Genomic DNA, 25,965 nt, shown 5'->3' with positions numbered 1-25,965 from the left:
TCAAACAGTGCAAAAGCCAGATTTTCATTTTGTAAACGTTATCTAACCATATCAAAGGTTCAGTGGCTCGGCGGTGAACACAATATGTTGGTGATGATGAAATAAAATGAGCTTAATTTCTTTTTATATGATTAGCTGGGAATAAAGCTTTGTGATGAAACTGCTTCTGTTTATTTCATTTAGTAAAACAATTTAAGACTTTAAACAACATTTAAGCAAAGCGTTTAATTGGCCAAGTTGGATTAAACGAACAGGCTTGTTTGGAAATATATTTAGTTTGTATTTTGTATTCCTGTGAAGATCAGACACACGGAGACCTCGAGACTCGTGGTGATGTGGGCTGGCTGTATGTTTCTAGAAATACCACCCGTGATATCTGCAGAGCCAACGATAACAAGACTCAAAGGAGCGGCTAATTTAGAAACATGAGCTGTGAGAGCTCTACAAGCCGTTTCAGCTACTGATATCATGAATCTCACTACACTGTAAATGAGTTCTATCGGCCTCCAGACAAACAAATGTGGTATTTACATTGTGGTGTAGTTAGTGCTGCCATGGTGTGAAAATTAAGTGTGCTTTCCCATCGCACTGTAAAGCCATAAACTGTATGTAAAAGATGGAAGTAGCCTCAGCCATTTTTGAAGCATCAAGCTGACGTTGTTGACCATCACGGTGATTTTTTGGAAATGATGTGGTAAGCAAAGGCTAAATCTTCTTCATCGTACTTTTTGACTCCAATATTGACCATATTCATTACAAAATGAACACCACTATGTATTAAAAACACTTTCCAACTAGAGCAGTCACCTCCTGCTGGTGATTAGAAAGAATGCAGGCATATCCAGTATTCGCACTGGTCTCCCTTTTCAGATGTGGAAGCTTTTATATACACAGCAAGGTGAAGACATTCACATGAACTGCTCCACTGAACTTTGTGGTAAACCATTGCAGTTCCTGTTCACATGTGTGTCAATCAAAAATTGTTTGTTTTATTGTCAAAATGTTTTGTTTACATTATCAGTTAAAGGATCAAAGTGTTCATAAATCAACAGATTATCGTATTACCGGTATAATAAAGCTAAAATCTAAATGTGCAGGAAACCTGAAGTGAAAGTGATTCACCCTTTTCTGTGAACATTTAAAAAGCCCACAAATCTAATATAAAGTATATTATTGGCTATACTAGGAAATTTCCATTAAAGGAGCATTCTTTATAATCTTTACAATCCAGGAAAGTAGCTTTATAATTTAGAACAAGTCTTTTGGTGATCTTACAGTAGCATACATAGTAAAATATTTTATTGTGTCCGTGTCAATAACAATGTATTTTTTAAATATACCAAAGTAACTTACATTTGTCTGCTAACAGCTTTATAATTTGTGAATAATCTGCCCTATATACCATTTGTTATCTATACAATAAACCATTACAAGAACAACAGTTTAGGAATAATTCTTATAGATGCTGCAACACACAACCTTGCAGCCTAGACAACATGCAGTCATCTGTTGTTTCAGACAAACTGACACATTTGACACTAGACTACTTTGATATACACAAGACTTCATTTTTGACTCTGTCTGCATTGTGCTCAGGTCCTGTGGCTGCAAAACAAACCCAAATCATCACCCCTCCACCACCGTGCTTCACATTAAGTGTGAGGTGTTCGTGCTGATATGCTATTTTGTTTTTTTTTAGAGCCTGGGATGTGGCTCTTGGTTTCATTTGCAAGCTCTTGAGCGTTGCATAGTTTGACCTCGGGCGAAATTGCTCAGATATCCACTGCCGGGAAGATTATGCCATTCATACCTGAATGTTCCAGACCAGCAAACTAGCAAAAGCTCTGCTTTTATAGATACTTGGACTTGCTGTTGATCAGTTAATAAAGCTCAGTTGATCAGCATCTGCTGGTTGCTGCTTATAATTCAAATGGAAGCAGCTATGAGTGTACTTAGTATTTCAAAGTACTGCATAGACTCCTGTGAAAATGTTCTTATTCAAGACTAAGATTTACCACAGACAAAAAAAGAATGATACCGTGCATTATTCTATCATATCATTTCTTATCATGAAACACCTACTGCTGTTTTGAGTTTATTCAGAACTCACCGAGCTTATTTGCAAAGGCAGGCATGAGAGATGGAAGCAGGGTGAACTGGGAAGATAGGATAGAGTAGAGGTTCTGCAGTATGGGGGCACTGGGTGCATGCTCACACATCCTCTTTACACATAGGAATTTACAGACAAAAACAAACCACAAACTGTAAACAATTTTTTCCCGTGTGATTGATTTTTTTAGCCTGAAGAGAACCAACAAAATATAACATAAAAACAATTACGAACACTACAGCAGAGGCACTGATCAATAGGCACGCGTGTCCATGTGTATGCAAAGCTAATGTAGACAGAGGCTGTGTGGCTGTGCTTATTAATATAGTCATTTAGGGGAGCCGCCAGACGGTGCATTATAATCAGCATGGCCTATTTCTCAGAAAACAGCAGCCGGCAATTGATCATTTCCTCAAGTGTTTGGTTACAACTATGAAAGAGAGACACGGGGTTAAGATGAGAAGATGATTAATGTACATCTGGGTGTACGTGTGTGTGTGATGGTTTTCAGCTCTCACTATAACAGTGGGTATCCAGACAGCGTCACAGCAGCGGAGCAGGCATTGACACAGAGACTCTAGAGAGTCCTGAGCACCGCTGTGCTTGTATGGAGCTGTAAATGTGTTCTCCTTCAAAACAGGGTCTGATGCACACTCCTCAGCCAGCCTTGAACAGATATCAAACACACACAATAACCCGCCTATAAAAAATACACAGAGACAGATGCAAAAAATATATCTGTAAACACTCATACCAAGGATTTCATTAAGCTCTTTCATCTGCAGTTTAACAGAAAAGATGTACTTCTACGATAGTTATTGATTCAGTCCTATGCTTTTTTCATCCATATGAGAAAATCTGACAGACATACTGTAAGAAACTCATAAAACTTTGTAAATGCGTTTATTCAGTGATGCCACTGACTTAACAACGTTCTGACCTGCAGGCAGACTGAAAACAGACCAGGGCCTGGAGCAGAAACCTTTCAGACCTCAAAGCCTGGCTGCTGGGATCTGACCTCTTCATTCTCCCCTGAAAATTAACAGAGGGACATGTTAAAAAGGGAGTGCAGAAAAGAGAGAAGAAATGATGCAAAAGTCAGGAAATCACATCAAACAGAAAACCATCATCCTTTACAAGTACTATCTAAAATAATGGAACCTCTTCATAAAAACAGACTGAAAGAGACCCCTCTGTTATACAAGAATCACCCACTCACGTGTATATCTCTGGTTATTACTTTTAATGTTTCAGCTTGAATATAAATGCATGCAAACTTGTTGATAGTCACATTAAATACCATTGTTGCAACACTGTTCATTCCTGGCAGGAATCAGAGTCCTGATTCCTGCCAGGAATCAGGACTCTTTAAAAAACAACGGTGACAGACAAAAAACGGCATCAAAGAGAGCTCTGTGTGTCAGTGTGACTTTTGAAAGCACTGATAACCACAGTGAGTGGTGGGGTGGTGGTGACCACTCACTGTAAAACCTGGCACAGATTGACAGACGAGACAGATCTCGTATTTTTCCATTTGCAGATAAAACAAAATCTCACAGAGCTTCGCAGATGAGCGGGGGAGGGCAGCGTTAGGTTGACAAATCTGTTGGTGATGGCCTCTATCAACTTGATTATTGCCTCGTACTGGACTGGTCTGGACTGGTGGTCGAGTCTGAAGAATTCAAACACAAAAGTAAACACTTGATATTATCAGGGGTGGAGTAGGTGGATGGTGCAGGGAAGAACAAGCAAGCGATGCAGAAGGGCATGGTGTGGATATCAAGTAGTTCTGTATTTACACGCATGTGTGACCTACACAGAGGTTAAAACAACTCAAACGATCAATTAAGTGTGTAAGTATGTTTTTGCTTTTTTGTGTCATGCTGTGTTGTTGTACATGTCTGCTACCAATGTGTTTACTGTGTGCATAAAGGTCTTAGGCAATGTATCTGTCTGTTTTGTCACTTTATCACTAATAGGTCAGAAAAAATTATACAGAGAATTTGCTTTAAAAGACTCTAAAAGGTTGCCTGTTTCCACAGGATGTAGTTGCACAACCACCCTTTGGCAAGAAGTAACTCTTTTACATATTTGCAGCATACATGTTTGTGTATACCTGAACAAGGCAGAGGTAACGCTGACTGCCTGTGTGGCTACCAGCAGGCAGGAGGAGGCGACTCCACCAACCAGGACCTCTGAAACTGCCACAAACCCTGCGCCACTGGGGAACAGACGCACACTTGCAGGTTGTCTGCACATGCACACAAACAGACATGTAAAGCATTACCAGGAAACCTAATAGGGTTTGCTTGTTGAAGCAAAGAATGAAAAAGGAAGACATTTAAAAATGACACATCACAGTGGATCTGAAAGCTGCAGAGAACTGTGCTAAAAGAAATTTTTGACATGAAAGTCAATAAGAAACCATGAAAAAGCTGACCGTCTACTTTTTCTTTTTGCCTGACCTTATCTATAATTCTTTGTCCTGCTGTGCCAATAGCAGCAGTGACTGTTTGCTGAGTCCCTGCCTCCCTCACTCACACACAGACTCTCTTTAAGGGCAGGCACACACAATAAACAAATAGTGCTGACCTATCGGCCTTAGAAAGATCACCAGGGTACATCTCCAAGCTGCAGCATCACAGCTGTGCACTGGCTCACTGTTGCCACAACATTAGTTACACAGAACATCCTAAATAACACATGCATGCACACTGAAGTGTACACAAACACACAAAGTGGTAATCAGCTCCAATCATAAAAAGAGCCACAAATATAAAAAAGAACAAAGAAACAAAGCATTTTCCAAAATTTTACTTTCTCAACAGCAAACAGCAGGGATTGGTCTGTGCTCTACAGGAAACTAGGGTTGTCATTATACCAAATTTTCATTTCATGATTAACACAAAAAACATTCATTTTTAAATATCATAATTGTCGTGCCACCCCTGCGTCATTTAAGCGAGGTAGCTGCGTGCAGGAGGCAGCACACTCACTTACACTTAGCAGTGAATGCACCGAGACAGCAGGCACTATATTCAAATCTAATTAAACTTCCTAACTGTGCTATTAGTTACATTATGTGCACAAAGGCACAATCTGTAATCAAACTAACTTTGTATTGGGGGGCTAGAGGGTTGAAAGCAGACTTGTACCTCAGCTGGTTGCTGTCTGGAAAGGTTCAAGCCTGCAGAGCATGTGTGATAATGGTTCTTGTTAGAGCACTGTATTGATTTTTATTCGCTGTGGATAATCCAACCCGAACCCCGACCTTAAGAATAACTGAGTCAAGTCGGGTGATTCTATATAAAATATAGCTTTTATAGCTTTACCATTACAATTCAATGCTTTACTCAAAGCCTTACATGTAACATTAACCTAAACCTAGTCTAAAAAAAAAAGGTGCTTACTAGAATGTGCTCAACCTCCTAAAATTTTGGGTCTCAAACTTAAACTGTTTTTCATAAAGACAGATACACAAGTATACAACCAGACAACACACAAAGACACACAGGTGCACATACACACTTTAGCTTGTTCAGCACTTTAAGAGCACCGGCCGTGCTACTTTTTACACTTCTACTCAGCGTAAAGGACAAATTTCCCCCTAAGATTATAAAATCTCTTATCCTCTGTATCACTGCCATGTGACAGGGGAAAAGTTCCATTAAAATTATGTCAACCTTGCAGAAACAAGACTCCTGTTTTTACTGGCTTGGGATATATTTTCATCTCCGAGACAGCAGACAGTTAATTCACATCTAATTAAAGTTGCCAGTCCACCGTATTTTAACATGTTTTACAGGAGGTAGCTTCTCCTTGTCGGAGCAGATGGAGCTGCGCGCGATGTTCAGTAAACGAGCAAATGTGTGGTGGAGTAAAACATCTTCAGCGTAATTGGCTGTGGGGTTTTGGTGAAATGACATACACTATGTAAACTTTACAACCACAACTTACCGCAAACAGACAGATGTGCTGATGGTTCTATAATAATGGAATAACCTTTAAAAACATTACAAAATACACAGATATCTAGCCACAAGAAACATTTTACAAACGTATATGTTTATAAGTATTGGGTAATGAATCAGTGGTTTAACAAACATTTGAACACTATATTGCCAAAAGTATTTTCTCGTCTTCCTTCACAAACATGTGATGCCATCCTACCATTTGCAGCTATAACAGCTTCAACTCTTCTAGGAAGTCTTTACAACATTTATGGAAATTTTTGATTATTCTTTCAGAATTGCATTTGTGAGATTAAACAATGATGTTGGACGAGAAGCCCTGGCTCAGCTCTACTTAATCATAAAGGTGTTACATCAGGTTGAGATCAAGGCTCTGTGCATGACAGTCAAGTACTTCCACACTAAACACGCTCATGTCTTTGTAGACCTTGCTTTTTACACTGGTGCACAGTCATGTTGGAACAGGGAGGGACCATCCCCAAACTTTTCCCACAAAGTTGGGAGTATGAGGCTCTCCAAAATGTCCTGGTATGTTGAAGCATTAAGAGTTCCTTTCAATGGTACTAAGGCGCCAAGCCAAATTCCTGAAAAACAACCCCACACCATAATCCCCCCTCCACCAAACTTTACACTTGGCACAATGCAGTCAGATAAGTATCGTTCTCCTAACAAACCTGGTCTTGTCCGTCGGATTACCAAATGGAGAAGTGTGCTTCATCACTCCTTAGAACACATCTCCAGTGCTCTAGAGTACAGTGCGTGCTTTATACTACTGCATCTGACCTTAAGCATTGCGCTGCTCTCTCTGCGCTGTTCTTGAGCTAATCTGAAGGCCAAGGCGAGTTTGGAGGTCTCCTGCAAATGACCTGACCCCACTCTGTGATTTTAAATGTCCTATCACTTCCGAGCTGTGCTGCTGTCGATCCCAATTGCTTTCCCCTTGTTATAATACCACTAACAGCTGACTGTCGATTATTTAGTAACGAGGAAGTTTCACGACTGGCAACTACTTTTGGCAATATAGTATATTAATATCATTTGGCAAATCACCAGCGTATTTTCTGAGGGAGCCATATTGTAAACTGTTTCTCCAGTATAATAACATTTTAAATATTAATCTATTTACTTTGGGATCCCAGTGATTATCATTTCTTCTTCTTCAATTGCTCCCTTATTTGCCACGGGTTGTCGTTGCAGACGGATCTGCATATTTGATTTGCCACAGATTTGTCATGCCAATGCCCCATTTGAGGCATGCCTCCCAGAGATTTGTTTGCCCTCCTGGTGACCTTTTTGTTTTGTTTTGTTAGCCGAATGTGTTAACTACTACACTATGCAGCTAGTCAATAAATAGAGTAACTGAAGAAAATAAATATCCATCTCACCTCTCCAGTATTTCTCTGAGGAGCAGCAACCCTTGTTTTGGCACTTCCAGGTTGGTCAGCTGCAAAGACTCCTTCAGACTGCGCACCAAGGACTCCATACCTAGCTTGCAACACAAACATGCTCACTGCTTCAAAGAAATACTCGAACTCTCAAATGAGCAGACACAAAATCAACAACAAAAAAACACTCTCTAACCTTGCTCGGTGCCAAAGTTCTTAAGAGTTGTTGAGAGACTACAGCCTACAGCAAGTTCGCATATTAAAATGAGTGACATGCTCATAAATGTATCACAAAGGATGCACACACAACAGCACTCGCAGCCTTGCATGTTAAACAAACAGTGACAGCGGTACATCTTTCTAATTTACTGCTACACGGAGTCTGCTGCCTGTGTTCATACTAACCTAGAGCAAGAACCTAACAGCAACAAGGAGTGGTTAGAGCAGATATCCTGTGTACTGGTAAATTAAGTCTGCATAGCAAGTGTTTCTCAAACTATTTCTCTGGGGTGGTGCTGAAGTGCTGCAATTACTGTGGGGCCTCACATGCATAATCCATTGTAATGGCTCACATCAAAGGCATACAAACACACACACACAGAGTGACACATACACATGCATGTGTCTGAACAATGCTAAGAAATGCAATATTGTGACATTTTTTTCCCAATCAGCAATTACTGCTCGCTTCTGTAACCATTTTCCTAATATTTGGCCATTTTGCCTGATTCTTGTTATATTACAAAAGCACCAGCTGTCTAGATGAAATAACCCAGAATAGAGTAGCGAATTCTATTGGTCTAAATTCAATTTTAATGCGACTGGGAGCAGATGGAGCAGATGCAGATGTCGAGAAACTTCCACTTTGGAGGGTTTATTAAAATTTCCAATCGCTGTCAGAAAAATTACAGAGTGCAGCGTCATTCTATCTAAGCTGTCAAGGACCTGTCTTTCCATCAATTATCCAGCAGCAGCTATTTTCAGATATGTTAACCGATATACAACAAAACCCAGGGCTGAAGACAAAAAACAGAGATGGCATCGTCGTAATTCACTCAGGAATGGTTTCTGATCTGCTGTCTCGGCTCTCTCGCCCATAGATTTAAAAGATGGATGTCGAGACAGCTGCACAAAAGTGAAGCCAAAACATTTCAGAAACAAACGCTTCCATCTTACCTTGTTTATGCCATTCGCAACCGGAGCCTCTGCAGTAGTGACATATTTTGTCATTGCATTCACACAGAGAGATAAAGTGGTCGTGCTCCTACAGCCTGTGTTCTCACCGTAAACAGAGTGACACTGGGAGAAAAAGAGGGGCTCCTCAGTTAGTAGCAGCAAGCAGCTGTAGGCAGACCACAGCAGCACTTCGTTGCTACTACAGGCCAGACGGTCAAACAGAAACTCTTTAAAAAAAGTGACAAAAAGACAACTTTAAAACGTTGTTTTGTTCTTTTAAACACTCTTCTGAAAGTAGGGCAATGTTTTCTTGCACATTAAAGGGGACCTGTTATGCTCATTCCCAGCTCCATATTTTTATTCTTGGACCCTACTAGGGAAGCTTCGCATGATTCAAAGTTCAAAATAATATTTATTTAGATTATTTCATCGGGTCTTTTTGTAGCCCATTTGCACATCTTCTGTCTGAAGCAAGTTGGTTTTACTTCCCTCTTTCTTCTGATTGGCTCCCCTTTGAACAATAAAAGGTCTGAGCAGCAGGCGGGTGGGGCTGCTGACATTATACAGATGGATCATTGTAACAGTACATATAAGGGTATGTAACACGGAAAAATATAACAGGGCCACGTAAAACAGTACGGCAAAAATTATGACAATGTTAGCCAAAGCCTCATCAAAAGTAATGACAACAATAATCGCAGACAAACAGCATAAGAAATACAAAGCGGCAGATAACATAATAACAGGGGTCTGGACAAAGAGAAGGATCCAAAGGGAACACAGAGGAAATCATTAATAGAACAATTCAAAGAAGGCATTAACTCATCGCAGCGACTGTGTTTGTGTGCCTGTGTGTGCGTGTTACCAGGTACGTCAGCGTTGATGAAGGGAGCACTGTACTGACTGGGGGAATGAACCAGAACAGATGCAATACACTTTGCACTGGTCACCTGCAAGTTCTCATCGCCACTCAGAAGCAACTGAAAGACACAATTTATGTTTGGTTTTTTTTTTTAGAATCCTTGACTTAAATAAATATGTGTGTTAATCAAACAGTGTGCAAGACTCCCATAGTACTACAGTGTTTACACTATAAATGTTCTACCAACGGCTCATGATAGACTGAAGCAACAACTGGCTCCCATCTTCCATGCACTGTGTGGCATTGCAGCTTAGTGTGTTAGTTACTTCTGCCAAGAAGGTTAATCTTGGCAGCATTTGTGTGTGTGTGTGTGTGTGTGTGTGTGTGTGTATGTTTATTCTCTGAGTCTGTAAAGCTCAAAAAGTTTTAAATGAATTCTATTAAAAGTTTCTAGGGGTGTCAAGTGGGGTCATGTTAACAATCCATTCAGATTTGGCTTACATCCACTAAGGTTTTCAAGGTAAACTTAATGATTTATTGGCTGCAAACTGACAAACAGCCTTAAAACTTTCAACATACAGAAAACACCATTTAAAGTTTTAAAGTATCGTGTCACATTTAACCTTTGACCTCTCCTTCAAGGCCAAGAGACTGATCTGAAGTTCAAAGAGATAATAATGCTATACAGATTTATTTATGTTTCTTGGTGTCATTGTCGATATACAGGGAAGTATATTTTGGTATTCTAAATATTACGTTTGTTTGACCTCTGACCTCTTTTTTAAGGTCAAACTTTCAGAAAATCTCTTTTCTCTTTAAAACTCTGCTTAAAATTATGCTGCCTGTTTGCATTGGCACCAATCAGGCAATGATATTGGTGTACAGTTTGTATCTAAATATCATGTCACCTTTGACCCTCATTTCATTCAAGTTGACCCTAGAATATGTTAAATACTGTCAAGAGAAAGAGAACAAGCTGACTAGTTAGCTAGAAATATACTGTAGTATAATCTTATATAATAAGCTCAAATTATTCATGTTCATTTATTTACAAATCAGTACTTATCATCCATCACCTACTCCTACATAATGTTTGCGTAATCAAAGTAAACATCTGTCATGCTACCTTTATCTGAGTCTTACTGCACTAAAAACTTCATAAAGTAGGTTTAAAAAGAACAAGGAAAAAATGAATAAATAAATAATATAATACTACTCCCCTAAAAGTAAATCCAGGCCTCAGAGTGAAGTGCCTTGGCGGAGTGCTTCTTGTTTTCGTTTGAATATGTTAAAGTCTGGAGCTACAACATATTGACTCATGTACTGAGGGGGGGATTTATACTTTTGTAAATTCCACACAGAAATGGATTAGGTGCAGATTATATACGGCTGAGGGTGTAGTCGTTTCACCGACAACCAATCCAAAAACAGTGCTGGTCTGACGTCACAGCGTTGATTATTTAGTTAAGAGTTTCATTTAGAAGCAACACATTAGAGAACAGAGCCCTTCATAAAACCTCCCAACGTCATCAGCTGTTCTGTAATGTGAGTCATCACTGAGAAAATCTAACGAGATGTAAACTACACAATGATTTCCCAGACATGAACCACAAATATTTGTCCAGGGTAAAACCCCACTGAATCCCTATTCAAAGGCAGAATAATCCAGGATTAGAACTTCTTGTTATGATTATCGTCAGAGCCAGAATGCAGGTCTTGGGGATGAGAGCAGGATGTTTGGACAGAGACCTTTTTCAGTATGAGAGGCAGAAGGCAGTGGTCAGGGGGCTGTTGGTCTTGGTTTTGGCTGAGGCTCTGGCTGTTGTTGGCGAGGATGTCCTCGTTCTCATCGCACATGACCTGACAGCTCAGGCTGTTCATCAGAACTGACACAGCATCAGCCAGATGCACAAGCTGTGACAGCAGGCCTAACAGATGAAAGACAAGCTGTTACAGATACTAATGACACAGATCAGAAGTTTTAAACACGATGCAAAGTTTATACAAAGGCCTAAACATGGCTGAGATCTACACATGCATGTGCTGATAAATACATTCATGCTTTGTCTGGTTTCTTTTTAAATTTAGAATAAAAGGTGCACAAATATTACCTACAGCGTCAGTGTCACCATTGAAAATCTCCACCATTAATTTGATAATAAACTGGGCTATTTCAAATATCACAAAGGGAAGTTTTATATAAGATAATCATTTATAAATATTAAACATCTTCTATAATAATAAAAGTCTCACGGTGAGGGATTTCCTCAGACTCAGCACCGATTTGTAATCATAAAAATGCAAAAATGCAACTTCCCAAAGTGCATCATTATTAAAATACAATAATCTTACTTATATATCGTAGCCATTTCCAAATGCTAAAGAAAATTAATAATACCTCCTGCTTCTTCCATCATGTTGCTGCTATCATAGGTAAGCTTGCTGGTATGGCAGTTCAGCCATGTTTACTTTGCAATTGCAAACCAACCTCTATTTCAAACCTGCTGTGCAACACATTTTTCTCCCAAGTTATTACAGTGGCATACATTCCAACTTTAAATTTCCGGGAGATAATGACTCTGTCTTATTTTTCGTAAATGTCTGTACCTAATGTAGATCTCAGTTCTGGTTATCACCAAACCGCACACTGCAAGCTTATTGTCCTTATAAGTCAAAGCTCCTCCAGATAGCAGGACTCTTTCATCTCCACATAATCCTCCCTCTTTCTCCATATAGCTTCGCTCTTAAGGAGATTTGGGGGATTTAGGGAAGAAAACAACTCCTTTTTGTTATTATTAAGCCGTACAAAGTAAGGGAAATTTCTTAAATTACTTTTTTTTTTTCAGCTCGAAAGGCAGATGTCAAATGACCACATTGCCATTCAAATAAGTCCTCGGCTGTCTTCTCTCAGCCAGCAGGGAGTGAAATTTTGCTTCATACATTGCTACAAATTCACAACCTCTCTTTAAATCTCACCAAGATCCTTGTTTTTAAGGCTTGAATAACAAAAATCTACATAATCAGACTTTTAGATGGTAGAAAACCAATTTCACTCTAGTTAGGTATCAGTTTAATTCGCACTTCATTTAAGCAGCTACTGATGTAGTCAATTATACTTTTAAAAATCTGAAACTGAATGCCTTGAGATTACTTTATGATCATCAATTCTCATTTTCCCAACATGCTGTATCAAATTACATCGACATTAGTTTACCCATCTTGTAAAATATATAATGTTATAAAAGGATTTGTTTAAAAAATCACCCCCAAAAAAGAAAACTCATAAAATGTATTCAACCAAAATATTTTTCTCACCGACACAATCTCTGAGGAGCTGTGGGGAGCTGGCATTGGCTAATGTTTTCAGCAACACATTACACACTCTGTCCCTAACAGCAGAAGGCAAGGACTGGGCTGCTGAGCCCCCAGGAGCTCCAAGCAGTTGGAGCCACACATACACCACTGCACCCTTCAGTGCTTCGTCTGGGAAAAGCAGCGCTGAGCACAGGCGGTCTAACAGGGGCACTGGTGGAGAGAAATGGAAACAGGTAAGACACAGGCATAATCATGTGGTATAGTTGTTAAGTGTCTGTATGCTGTTGTGAAGCAGCTACTTTATTAGGTACACCTGTTTAATTGCTTGTTAACACCATTATCTAATCAGAGAGCAGAAACTCAATGCATTTAGAATAACAAGAAAGCTTTGAGCTGATAGGAAGACAACAGGAACTCAAATAACCACGTTCCAGCCAAGGTATGCAGAAAATCATCTCTGAATTCACAACATGTTGAACCTTGAAGCAGATGGGTTACAGCAGCAGAAGCCCACACCGGGTGCCACTCCTGTCAGCTAAGACCAAGAAACTGAGCTTAAAATTTACAGTGACTCACCAAAACTGGACAACAGAAAATTGGGCGAATATTGGCTGCAACATTTACATGTTGGGTCAGAATTTGGCATAAACAACATAAAATCATGTTGTTTACCTTTTCTCGTGGGCTCAGGCAGGCAGTGGTGGATGGTATGGAGGATATAATTTCTTGGCACACTTTAGGCCTTTAAGTACCAAGTGAGCCTCATTTAAACACCACAGCCTCCCTGAGTATTGTTGCTGTATTGTCTATTCATTTATGACCTCCATGCAACATCTTCTAATGGCTGCTTTGAGCAGGTTTAGACGATAACTCATAAAGTTCAGATCATTTCTTGAACATCAGAATCAGATCACTGTACTCAAATGGCCCCACAGTCACCAGATCTTAATCCAATGGAGCACCTTTGGGATGTGGTGGAACAGGTTATTAACATCACAGATGTGGACCAACAAAGCAGCTGTGTGATGCTATCAGGTCAGTATGGACCAAATCTCTGAGTTATGTTTCAAGCACATTGTTGAATCTATGAAGATTTAAGGAAGTTTTGGAAGCAAAAGGGGGTCCAAGTACTCAGTACTATCGAGGTGTACCTAATAAAGCTGCTGATAAGTGCATAAATAGACGTATAATTGCAACATCATGTGACATTTCAAGATATTGTACATTTCAATTACCCAGAAAGACGTCTGCGAGTATGTACAGAAATGCAGGAAAATAAGAGAAACCCAGAGGTGAAGTAATTGTATTACTGTGAGAGAAGACACCACAAAAGGACAGTGAGATTACAAAATGGAAAAAGTGCAAACTGCTGGGAACAAGGTGGAGAGTTTCAACTTTAGCTATGACAGACAACGGTGGACCCAGCGTCGGAGGGAAAATTGCCTTGAAGATGAAAGGGTTGAAGATTGGCAATTGCGGGAGAGAGCGGAGTTAAACAGCAGATGAGAGTGTGAGCAGACTAGATTAAAAAACTATGTAGGCGTAGATTGGAGCATAAAAATATAAAAACTTGAGTACTTTTATAATTATTTTCACAAAATAATTTGAACCCTAACATTAGTTTGTTGCTAGGAGAACTTAATTACTCATGATTTTCTCCTTTATACATCAATGTAAATAAAAGGGCAAAAAATAAAGAATTTAGTGTGAACACACCAGTATACGCGATGGCAGGTGAGACACAGGCAGGAGACAGAAGTGGCTAAGGAGAGGTGAAAGAGTCAAATATGTCTAAAACAGCAACAATGAGAATAGTTGCACAGCGGATAAGAGCACAAAGCAACATGGGACTCAGTGAGTGTTGAACATGGGGAGAAAGAGACAGAGATGACAGAGCAGGAGAGCCAAATCCAAGCCAGCTGCTCTCTGGAGCAGATCAAAACCCATGTGAAGCAGAAGAAGCTCCCAGACATGTTTGATTAAACCGAAATATATGAGGCGGCCAAGATGACAGCAAAGCATAAAGAGAGAAGCGGTGGGGGTGGGGGAGAAGAAGGGAAAAGAGGTAGAGGGGGTGGTAACTCCTCCACAGACAGAGGATAAAAAATGTAGGGAACAAAATATGAGCTGCAAAAGAACAGATGAGAAATAAAACGACGTGCTGCTGTTTAATGCCACTTAATGAGAAAGAAACAAACACGGGGGGAAGCACGGCAAACAGACAAAAAGGTCGTCTTGTGCTTTCCTTAAAGAAAAGAGCAAAAGTTCATTTCTGTTTACCTTGCTTAGTGTTTGGCTGCCCTACTCTGATGCTTTGAACTACCTCTCAGCTCATCTTCTGATCCGCTTTCTAAAGTATTTAACCATCGCTTTGCACTTGTTGCTTCACCCTGCTTCCTCTTTCTTGGTCTATTGAAAACATTTTAGTTTCTCAATATTTTTGCAAGTACTTTCTAAAAAAAATGTCTTGTGAAAAGTCTTAGCATAAAAAAGTGCTTGCAAAAAAAACAAAAACAAAGCGAAAATGCTGAATGCTGAGATGATGCAAAGTTATAGAAATCATGAAACCTGCCATTTAACTGTTTAATTTTAGATGACTGATATTTTACATATCAGCTTGTGAGAAACATTTTAACTTGCACTATTATCCTTTCCTTCTTTCATCCCTCTTGTTATCTCTTTTTGCGTTCCACTTTTCTTATCCGTTTCATCTTCCCTGTTTTGTCTGTATCCGCTCCTCAATCAGTATCAGCAATACAGAAATCGAAGAGAAAATTCTGGAAGAGAAAAGTCAACGAGTGAGGACAAAAAGAGGGGTTAATCAGTCAGAAAGACAGGCAGCCAGTGAGTCAGAGACAGAGGGAAATCTCCTGGGTGCTCTGGGCTTGTGTTGTCATTGCCTTGCTGTTGTCGTTAGTCCAAACAGCCCCACAGAGACTTGCTGAGTGACAGGCCAAAGACAGGCACACACAGTCAATAGTGGCAGCCCACATCTTGCATCAACATTGTAACAACTCACCACTACCTGCAGCTGCTGGAGGGAGCTTGAAAAACTCATGAAAATACATGAGAGGTGGACACACATAGCATAATAAAATAAGTACGGTGGCTGCCTTTTTGGCATAAGGATCACATTCGCGCTCGATCGTAAAGACAAGCAGTCAGGCGTGACACAAACACAGCACAATGCACACACGAACACGAAGCTGATTGACAAAGCCTAATAAGCACTGTGGAAAAATGATTCGGAGAGTACAAAGATATTGTACAGGTGGTTGTAAAAGAGATTAAATCAACAACTGTGCGTTGGGGGAGGAGTATCTTTTCAGCTCGCTATACTACAGCTTTGTACCTAGATAAATACATTCATATAGACGGGGAGATTCAGGGAAAAGGCTCAGATGAACATTTGCAGTATTTGTAGCTTTTGCTATTTTACTTTCAGCAGGTGCTGGTATGGGATTGGCTATGCAGATGGAATTTTAAGGTTGGTTATCTCGGTGCAGCTGGAGAGCAATTGAAAAGGTCATAACAGCTAGAGAGATTGAATTGAGAGAGTTCGGGGGAAAGGATATGGAAGATAGACTTGTGTGATTTTTTTCTAATTTCTTAGAGGCAGAGGAGGTGGAATAGGGCACAGCATGAGAAAGCTGGTTTCAAAAGTAGACATAGTACAGCTATTTCCATCAGCTAATTTTCTTATCCAACTAGGGGACTCAGGAGGCTGTAGCCTGTCTGAGCTGGTATAGAGCGTCCTGGACATGTCGCCAATACATGCAGACAATGCTTTCCATGCATCTTGGATACAGTTTAAGAAGATCAATATAGGCTACGGTGGCTGAAATGTAGATTTGTCTCTCTAAGACAAAAGAGATCAGGAAAATTATGTATTCCTTTATATCTTCCTCTTCCACTTCAGGTGAACTCTACATTTTGAACACATTCTTGGATCTTAGCCCCTGAAAATAATACATTTTTAATTCAGTTTCTGCCTCTCCAGTGCCACAGTGAAGAGTGAAATAGAGACTGCACAGTAAGCTACCTGAAACCTGACCGATCCTGTCTCAACTGCATTTTTAAAAACTGACCTGAATCAACGCACGTCATCAATTTCTTGCAGATACTCTATACATTCCCCGAAAGGCAAATGAATGTCTTTGCTAAACAAAGGGGTCAGTGCTGCTACACAGCAGTATGTTTGCAGTTTAAAAAGTATTTAGCGCCGGATTATAAATCTCAATGAGAGGAATTCATGAAGCATGAACTTTGTAAATAAGTCTAGTGCTGGTAAAAACAAAGGGGAAAAATTATGCGTTGCTTACAACATTTCCAAGAACTGTTTATCACTCGCCACATGACGAGATAAAGTTCGAGATAAAGAGACGAGCTTACTGATGTACCTTTCTTGATAATGGACTGTAAAGAAAATATAAACAAGGATAAAAACAGACTACTACTACTAGGGGCTACGTGTCCCTGTATTACTCTGAGGTCTCACTGAGTGTCATTTCCAGCGTCTCACCATAATGAGTCACAAGGCTCTGGGACACAGTAGGGGCAGCTTTTATTAGGTTACCCAAGAAGCTGAATGTAGGCAGGAAATGCTTCACACTGAGCTGCTCACTAAGCTAGAAAGAGAACACACAAAAAAATCATCAGTAAACTTACACACACACACACACACACACAGTAATATAAAGGAAATCTTAATGCATTAGATCATAAAGCTCTACAACATCGGTTTGCACAGGTGTCTTAAAGCTAAACCTTTATTTTAATGGTAGGTTAAAAAAAATCTTCAAAATGACCAAAATATATTTTAAAACTACTACAACAACCTAAATATCATATATGTTATGAACCACTTAAGTTTTTTATTTCCACTCGATAAAAAATCTCTGAAATTATTCAGCGAGAGCTCCACAACAGTAAGGCCAAGCACACACGACCATGGGCTCAGAGGATTAGAGACACTCGAGAGATTTTCGCCTCCTTGTCTCCCATCACCAGCTTTGAGTGAGGTAGGAAACACTCTATCAAAAGCTGACATTTTTATTTCCACCAAATACCAACTGCAAATTGGAGAATTAATAATGGGTAAGTAAACACTGTTGTTAATGATCATGTCAAAACAAATCCTACAACTGCAACTCTACCAAATCTGGTGCAAGAAAAATGAAGCATAATAACGCTTGGCCACTTCCATGCATAGCGATACACAAAAGAAGGGTTAATCTGAGCCAAGTGCTTGTGTGTTTAAACTGAAAAAAATAATAACTTCTTCCACTAACAGTTTGTGTCAAAACTTCTAATCAAGCTCTGTTCTTGTAGCATAAATGAGACTTGTCTGCTGTGGCTGGTGTTATATTTTTCTGTCATCATCAGTATACACAGCTATACTGTTTTCCACCTGCAGCAGAATGAGCCTTCTCCATTACTGTCTCCCCCTGAGGTGACACAACAGCAGCAAGAGGGAGACAAGCACACTGTCTGTTTACTGAACAGCCTTGGGAGAGTATGACGGTAGTTACACAAGTGCTATTAAATTTTTTAAGATGTTGGGCATGTTCTTCTGCCTGCGCGTGCACATGAGTAGGAGCGTTTCTCTATTTGTCTTACCTGTTTGTGTATCTCATCCAAAACGAAGCGAAATGACAGCTCGCTCTGGAGCTCCAGGAGTAGCTGAACCAGCACTGACGCAAGTAAACACACATACACAAATGTATGCATTTACACAGGCAGATTTAAAAAAAAAACAGAGAGGTGTATTCATTAAATAAACATCACAGATAAGTGCAGTTTCACACTTTCGCACAGTCACTGCAATTACGAGACAGAGAAAATCAAAACAGTCAATGTTAATGAAAAATCCAGGTGTAGAATTTTTAAATTATCCTTCAGAATCTTCTACCACTGCTTTAGAAATGTGCATATGATTAAATGATTCAAACAGGAATTTACTTAAATATGAAGTGCCTTTAAATAATGGTAGTTAAGGAATTTGTGTTACATAAGGCCTCATGTCGCTAGTGAAAAATGTGCATTCCCTGACTGTGGGGAGGGTTGTGCACTGAAAACTTTGCCATGGTTGGCAGCAGATTGGTGTGGTTGCTCATTACGGTGCAGTCACCGTTTATTCCGAGCAGTAGTGAAACTTGAAGAAGTGCAATGCAAGCTGGGAATGCAGAAAAGGTTGTGCCTTAATGCTGCCTGCAACCAACACAGTTCAAAAAGTGCAAGTCTGCAGAGAAGACAGCTTCTTACATGCTAACTGCAGCAATCTGCTAGCAACCAAAGGAACTGCAAGGAGATTTTTGGTGCAGCACTGTACACCCTCAATTACACCCTGCTGACTGCCAGGAACCTCCAGCAAACCACTTGCTACCTGTCAGAGAATACAGTTGCCAGCGTTCACTGACCAGTCTCTGGGTCTGTATGAAGGTAGCTTTAGCAATTAGTTTCACAGCAACTGCCAGCAACCTCCAGCAATTTCTTACAGCCCTTTCTTTAAGCCCTTACCAATCATTTCTACCGATCAGTGTTAATCAGTATCAGATAAATGTGCCATTATTTTACAGCATACTGACATTTTAGAGCTGGCGTCTAATGTGACATTAGCGCCCTGGAGCTCCAGTGGCTCCATGGTTCATGTGTCACATGATGAAGAGTGAGCTCAGGGCATAAGTAGTGCTAGAAAACAATATCATGTTAGGTGGAAGGTTTAGGAACCTTTTTTTAAGGTCTAAAAAAAGTGATGGACAAACAGGGATTAGCATTGTCGTGAGTACGTATGGAGAATGTTTGTGTTACTTTTCTCCCTGCCAAAGGGGAAAGGCAAAAGTCCCATACTGCAAACTAAACATAACATTTGGGGCAAGTTCAATTTGAAAACTGTGCAAGACATAATGATACGTATGCAGGTAGAACCTGTTTCCATTAAAGGATGTGCACTATGCTATGAGTTGTGGTATATTTCCATTATTGGGTGTTATACAAGCGTTATCCAAACAGTACTGACATATATTAAACCCTGTCATAGGGCTGTGCGATATGACCAAAATCTCATATCCCGAAATAAGATATCTATCATCCCGATAACGATATAAATCACAAAAATTTAACATTTTCTGTAAATTCTGTGAATCTCGGGCAGCTCGACTTGCATAAAGTGTTTTCAGCTGGGCGCTATGTACCTGGAGTTGAGACTTTTAACCGATGCATGAAGACATAGGTTGTAACGGCCGCCTTTTTCTTTGTATTTATTACATGGCATGCTGCAGGGAAAAGCCTGTTCTAACGTTTGAGTCTAAGGTTTATTTTTTTAGTACCTAACGCCTCTTTTTTGCTTCTCATCCGTAAAAACTCTACATACTCTTTCACATAATGTATTTTATTTTGAAAAGTCTCAACAGGATCTTGAGCTTTATTGTGAAAGGTTAATATGCAAAACAAACAAGGGGACGGCGGAGCCATGCCAATGTTTTACCGTCGTGGTTGCAAACGACAAAAACAGTCGCTTGTCCGTCCATAGTGTGGTCATATTAAATATAAGAGAAAGAGAGAACTTTAACAAATTAATATAGCCACTACAGTGACCATCAAAACCATGAAAAAATATTGCCGTAAACAGTTTATTTTGCAACACCACAAAAAAACGATAGCGTAATCTGAAACAATAGATGTTTTTATATCGTCATCCGATGTATATCGTTATATCGAACGGCCCTACCCTGTCATATCAAAAAGGCAGTGTACCAAATAAATAAACTGCAATAGATGCAACATCTCAGGGTGTTTAATGCATCGGTTTACCTCTCAGTTACAACGCAAGTTCTCATTAAGCAGCTGAACAATTCTGTGAAGGTTATAGGCTTTCTTTCTCCTTCTTTCTTATCTCCTCACACTATGACTGCATTATTTATAGCACTCAAGTGATTTACAAAACGTGTGCTTTAGACACTGTCTGTGCAGAAACCAAATGCAGTGTCACATTTTAAGTACTCTTCTAACTGTTACAGAAAAGCAGTCCCTTGGGCATTTTTAAGACATAAAGACGTAAAATCATTCTGTCATTTGATTCGCAGCCATAGGTCCAGGCTGCTGGGGGATTCCCATGATGCACTGAGTGTTTCTTCTTCAGTTACCTTTTTCACTCATGATGCATTTATATACCTGCATTTAATTAGCTATTACTCATCTCTGGCTCTCTTTCACAGTAAGTCTCTGTCCTGTCTTCATCTGCTCACCCCCAACCGGTCGCGGCAGATGACCGCCCCTCCCTGACTCTGGTTCTGCTGGAGGTTTCTTCCTGTTTAATGAAAGTTTTTCCTTCCCACTGTTGCAAAAGCACTTGCTCATAGGAGGTTCATATGATTGTTTGGGTTTTCTCATTTATTATTGTAGGTTCTTTACCTTACAATATAAAGCACCTTGAGGCAACTGCTGTTGTGATATGGTGCTATATAAATAAAATAAAAGTGAATTGCACTGAATTAATTTGGACTTACTAAAAGATTTTTTGCATTTTTGAAAGGCTGCAGGGAAAGACTGGGAAAATCTGTCTGAGTGTTTGAAAGTGAGACTTTGCCACGAGGCCAAGATTGAGGATTCAGAATAATCTGCATTTGGCTGCCCAAATAAACTCATTAAGTACAAAGAGAAATTCGCATTTCAGCTTTGAAGAAGTAGCAGTGAAAGATTATCTACTCGTGGAATGACGTCAAAGCCTCCATGTGGAGTCAAAGATCGCCTTAGCCACCAGCACTGACCATTATCAGCAAGAAGGCTTATGTGTATCCTCAAAAAAAACCAAAAAAACACTGACTGTGTGTGTGTGTGTGTGTGTGTTCACAAAAACAACTGCATAGAAGGGCTCCATCTATGTTTGTGTGAGTGCAATGTGAGCACGAGTCTGTACATACAGTGTGTATGTGTGTTTTCCTGAGCACACACAGACACACAAGCATACATCACCAAACAAGAAAGAGGCATCTCTTCACCTTGGTCAACCTTCTCCAGAGTTACAGGGTCCTCTGCAGTTTGAAGCATCCCTGGGGACAGAGAAGATATGACAGAGCAGATTTTAAAAGGCATACTTCAAAAACCACATGCACTCTTGCTTCTGCACAGAAGTACAGGAGGAAGAAATGTAATGTCATTATGCAAAAAAAAAAAGGATGAAATAGGACAAAATAGAAAATACAAATTACAGAGACATTAGATGGGGCTTCATGCTAATAAAGATCTATTTGATCATACTGTACAGGGTACTCTACCTTGCATTAGCTTTGCTGGACATCCAAGATAAAGTACTATCTTAAAAGCATGTTAAAAAAAACCAACTCAGTGTAGTGATGAATGTAAGGCATCTTTTTTATTGGATTATGCTCAGATGGAAAAGCACAATTCATGCAGACAATCCCACAAGAACTCTAATAGCTCTTTTAACGTCTTGTCAGATTGGTCAGAGCTTTTATGGCTTAGCATTTTGCCACACATCCTCTTATTGTGCTAATTTGATTAGAGCTTAAATGGTTTCAACATAGCACTTAATGCGGCAACCTAATAATCCTCCAATGAGGAAGTTATCGATAAAACCCTCGGATGATCTAGCATTAAAAAAAACATACAGAGGTTCGATTATAGCAGTGTAACATTTGCAATAGAGGAGTCAGTAATTTAGTGTTGTGAGGATAATGAAACACAATGCAGGTCTATATATTAACAGTCTTACTGGCTCCACTGGGATTTTCACGGCACTGGTGACTTTACATATAACCAACATAAAGCTTAAGGACTAACTCATTCCATATTTAAAGATCCTCAAAAATGATTGCTGTCATGTCATCCGATATGTTGACACAGAGAATTATTCACGGTACAGGAGTCGAAATAACTTACGCTACAACTTAAATGCAAACAAGAAATCACAAATAATGAAAGTCTTGATAGCTTTATATGTTATATACTTTTGTTAATAGCTCATATTTTGTGTCTTTAAATCAAACATTTCAGAAATAATTTCAGAAACCCTGTCATAGTTAAAAGCAAAGCTGTCCACTAGCCTGCAGCCCATGCTAATGATTTATTTTTTTCGGTGGCTACTTAGTTTGATGATTCCATCTATGAAATGAGATTTAATGTGGCTGTCATTAAAAATGAAAATCGGTTACATATACAGCACTTAATTAAGGCCCAAATTACTGCATCACATCAAAGTCACAAATCAGTATAATGGTTTAATCACACCACCGATGACAAGCACACCTCTCCAAAGAAAGGAAAAGTAGTAAACTCAAGGTTAACTGCATTATCGGCATGGATCTTTTTTTTTTTTTTTTTTAAATGAAATCAACCCAAAAACTATTATGTTCAGTAGTGTGAATATTTCTGTACCGTGTTCTGGTTGATTGCTAAGATCAATTGTTCCCTCTGTTCAGCCTGACCTTGCACAAAAGCTGTAATGCGACTGCACCACCAATACAACAGTGGACTAACACAGTGGTGATTAGCTTCAAGGAGTGCAAATGTTAAACAATCAAGCTCGAGCTAGTGAGAAAACAGCCAGTGATGGTTAGGACTGTCAGTACTGACTGAAGGTCTGTGCACTGCAATAGTACTGTTGATGCTCCTTGTTTTCTAAGTGCATTCCAGTCTGATTTTGCCTACCTAGCATAAAACGTTTTGCACCTTTAGAGAGATAGCAAGTGAGAGGTGAACGTCCAGCTCTTCACAATTGCCTTTGCTAGACATTCCTTCTGTTTCTAATCTGCTGCATGTGTTATTATTTCTCACCCAATAGTTTGGCTGTAAAATGAAGACAGACTCTGTGGTCTTGTTGGAGCAGCTCTCTCAAAGCCCCCGGAGAACACTTCAGCACTCCACTTACACTGGACAAGGCAGAAGACTTCCTCACAGACTGCATCCCACAGACAAGCGTGTAGGAGGAGAGATATAGGAGGGTAAATAAAGCTCCCGCTGAGCATCAAGGGAAATTAACAGCATAATGCAATTTTCATACACATTTCCCAATCCCTCCTAAAGGTTGTGCAAGAGAATGTAAAGCCACAGCAAACAGCTACAACATGGAGATGTATATAAATATATTTCTTCTCACTGCTATGTCTTCATCGTCAATCATTTCAATGAGGCAGGCCACACAGAGCAGCAGCCCGCCTCCCTCCACAGGCCCAAGGCGCCTACTCCACTTTGGGTCATGTCTGAAGTGGATCTTGTTGCAAACTATGTCCCTGCTTGTCATTCTGTTTGTTTCGCCTGTTCAGACAGAAAGACCACAACAGCTTTTTATACAAAACTGCAGGCGAGCAAGAGTGCTAGCAAGCTATTGTATTACCTAGTGCTACATGCTAACTATAATGTTAGCACTAGCTAAAGTTAATTTATGACTTAGCAAGCCATAATTTTCCTTAAAAACAGATGTTTTTGAAGATTTCTCTTAAAACCTTCAAAAACATCTGTTTTTAAGGAAAATTGTGGCCAGCTAAGTTATAAATTACCTAGCGCTACATGCTAACTATATTGTTAGCACTAGCTAGAGCTAATTTATAACTTAACTAGCCATGATTTTCCTTAAAAACAGATGTTTTTGAAGATTTCTATTAAAACAAATGCTATTGACAAACTCTAATAACCACAAAATATGTGTAATAAACCGTAAACTGACCTTTGCTAACAATATATATCAGACCAACTGTGCAGAAATGATGGCTAAAGTCAAAACCCCAAACTTTATTGAACATTACAGTACAGTAGGTTACCAAAATAATTCCAAACATTGTTGTACTAATAAAAACTGCATTTATGATGTAAAACATTTTAATATTATAATGATACTATAAAAATGGATATTTATAAACAAATATATGATACAAAAACTTAAGATGTATATTTATTAAATAACTAAATTCTCCTGTAAAGCCTCCTTCAAAATTTACCTTAACGTTAAGTGCTGGTTTTAAAATAAACAAAAAAAAAAAAAGGCCAAATTCTGACAAAAAGATAACACAGGACAATATATTAATATCTTTAAGAGTGGTTTTACTCATATTAGCAAGTGTTATGTTGAAAGGTAACCTACCTTATTTAAAAACCACAAAAAGAGCTGGACCTGTACACACCCACATATCTGCAGATGACCTAATGGATTTATCTGTTATCTTTAAATGTGTATGATAATAAAAATGCAAATGAAACAACTCTGGAATAGTGCGAGTACATGACCATAGTTGTAAACTGGTTATATATGAATAACTTAATGTAAATGTATGAAAAAAAAAAGATAAGATACAAAGATACAAGCATTTTTTTTCCTGGTTGTTATTTCACTCTTTTTACTAGAAAGATCCATGTGTTGAACAATAGTGCATGAAGATAATGTTCTGGCAAATAATGATAATTATCTGAAATGCTATGATCATTTTTGCTGCAGTTATTGGAACTTTTCAATTTCGTGTACTTATGGGAAATGCTTGCCTCATCATTACACTCATACTTGCTTTTTTGTTTTGTTTTGTTTTTTTTAACATAAACTCACATGAAACAGCTGCTTAGGTCCCATATTTCTTGCTGATGAACATTGGAGCTCAGTACATTGTACTGCAATAATATTAAAAGTCCAATTAAATCAACAGTCTCTAACATTCAGAGGAAGCCTGATGGTGTATGTTTGAGCAAATCCATGCACAATTAGCCTCACAATTATATATCAAAACCAATTTACCCTCCAAGGAATATCTTAGCTGATCGTTATGCTGAGACGTGTGTCTGAGTATCATTTAGCTGTGAAGGCCACAATTTGGTTATCACCATGACAACAAAAGCCTCTGGGCAACTGAGCCACTGTGTGATGATAGGTGTGTGGGGGCGAGTATCAGCTACTACCGACATGTCGATTTATAATCTCCCTCTGCTTCTCTTTAAGCAGAGTTCAGTGCGCATCAAAGCATCACACGTGTGGCCAGCTCAGCACTCCGCGCTTCTTTCTCTCAGTGACGGTGTAAATGAGTGCGCAGAGAGATAAACCCTCTCAGAGTTCAATATATGTAACCTTTGACAAATGTGCTGCGCTCCAGCAAACATATTTTAGGCAAAGTGTAGCTACTGCGCTGGGTCTGTGTGTGTGCAGGA

At 39.3% G+C, this 25,965-nt stretch overlaps 1 protein-coding gene across 10 annotated transcripts in view; it reads right to left on the bottom strand.

Moving 5' to 3' along the window:
- The window catches only part of mei1 (meiotic double-stranded break formation protein 1), a 60,963-nt gene extending 35,327 nt beyond the window's left edge, over positions 1-25,636 (bottom strand). For 9 of the 10 annotated variants that reach the window (XR_014873831.1, XR_014873830.1, XR_014873832.1 and 6 more), the window contains exons 1-16: positions 24,503-24,596; positions 23,936-24,093; positions 23,614-23,737; positions 21,819-21,869; positions 18,439-18,512; positions 17,342-17,447; positions 12,820-13,029; positions 11,254-11,432; positions 9,508-9,622; positions 8,750-8,869; positions 7,467-7,566; positions 4,227-4,361; positions 3,668-3,782; positions 3,051-3,142; positions 2,629-2,776; positions 2,111-2,222 (exon numbers count right to left, since the gene is read on the bottom strand). Coding sequence is in view for 7 of the 10 variants with exons in the window: in XM_085157779.1 (XP_085013905.1) it covers positions 2,111-2,222; positions 2,629-2,776; positions 3,051-3,142; positions 3,668-3,782; positions 4,227-4,361; positions 7,467-7,566; positions 8,750-8,869; positions 9,508-9,622; positions 11,254-11,432; positions 12,820-13,029; positions 17,342-17,447; positions 18,439-18,512; positions 21,819-21,869; positions 23,614-23,737; positions 23,936-24,093; positions 24,503-24,578 (1,915 nt within the window). In the remaining 3 variants the exon portion in view is untranslated. Of the gene's footprint in view, positions 1-2,110; positions 2,223-2,628; positions 2,777-3,050; positions 3,143-3,667; positions 3,783-4,226; positions 4,362-7,466; positions 7,567-8,749; positions 8,870-9,507; positions 9,623-11,253; positions 11,433-12,819; positions 13,030-17,341; positions 17,448-18,438; positions 18,513-21,818; positions 21,870-23,613; positions 23,738-23,935; positions 24,094-24,502; positions 24,597-25,558 lie in introns of those variants that run through there. The other variant, XM_085157780.1, reaches the window with a different exon arrangement.
- Between the last annotated feature and the right edge of the window lie 329 nt (positions 25,637-25,965).

Source organism: Neolamprologus multifasciatus, chromosome 4 (assembly GCF_963576455.1).
Source record: "Neolamprologus multifasciatus chromosome 4, fNeoMul1.2, whole genome shotgun sequence".
In the NCBI taxonomy this organism is placed as follows: Eukaryota; Metazoa; Chordata; class Actinopteri; order Cichliformes; family Cichlidae; genus Neolamprologus; species Neolamprologus multifasciatus.
This window is presented reverse-complemented; position numbering and strand designations above follow the sequence as displayed.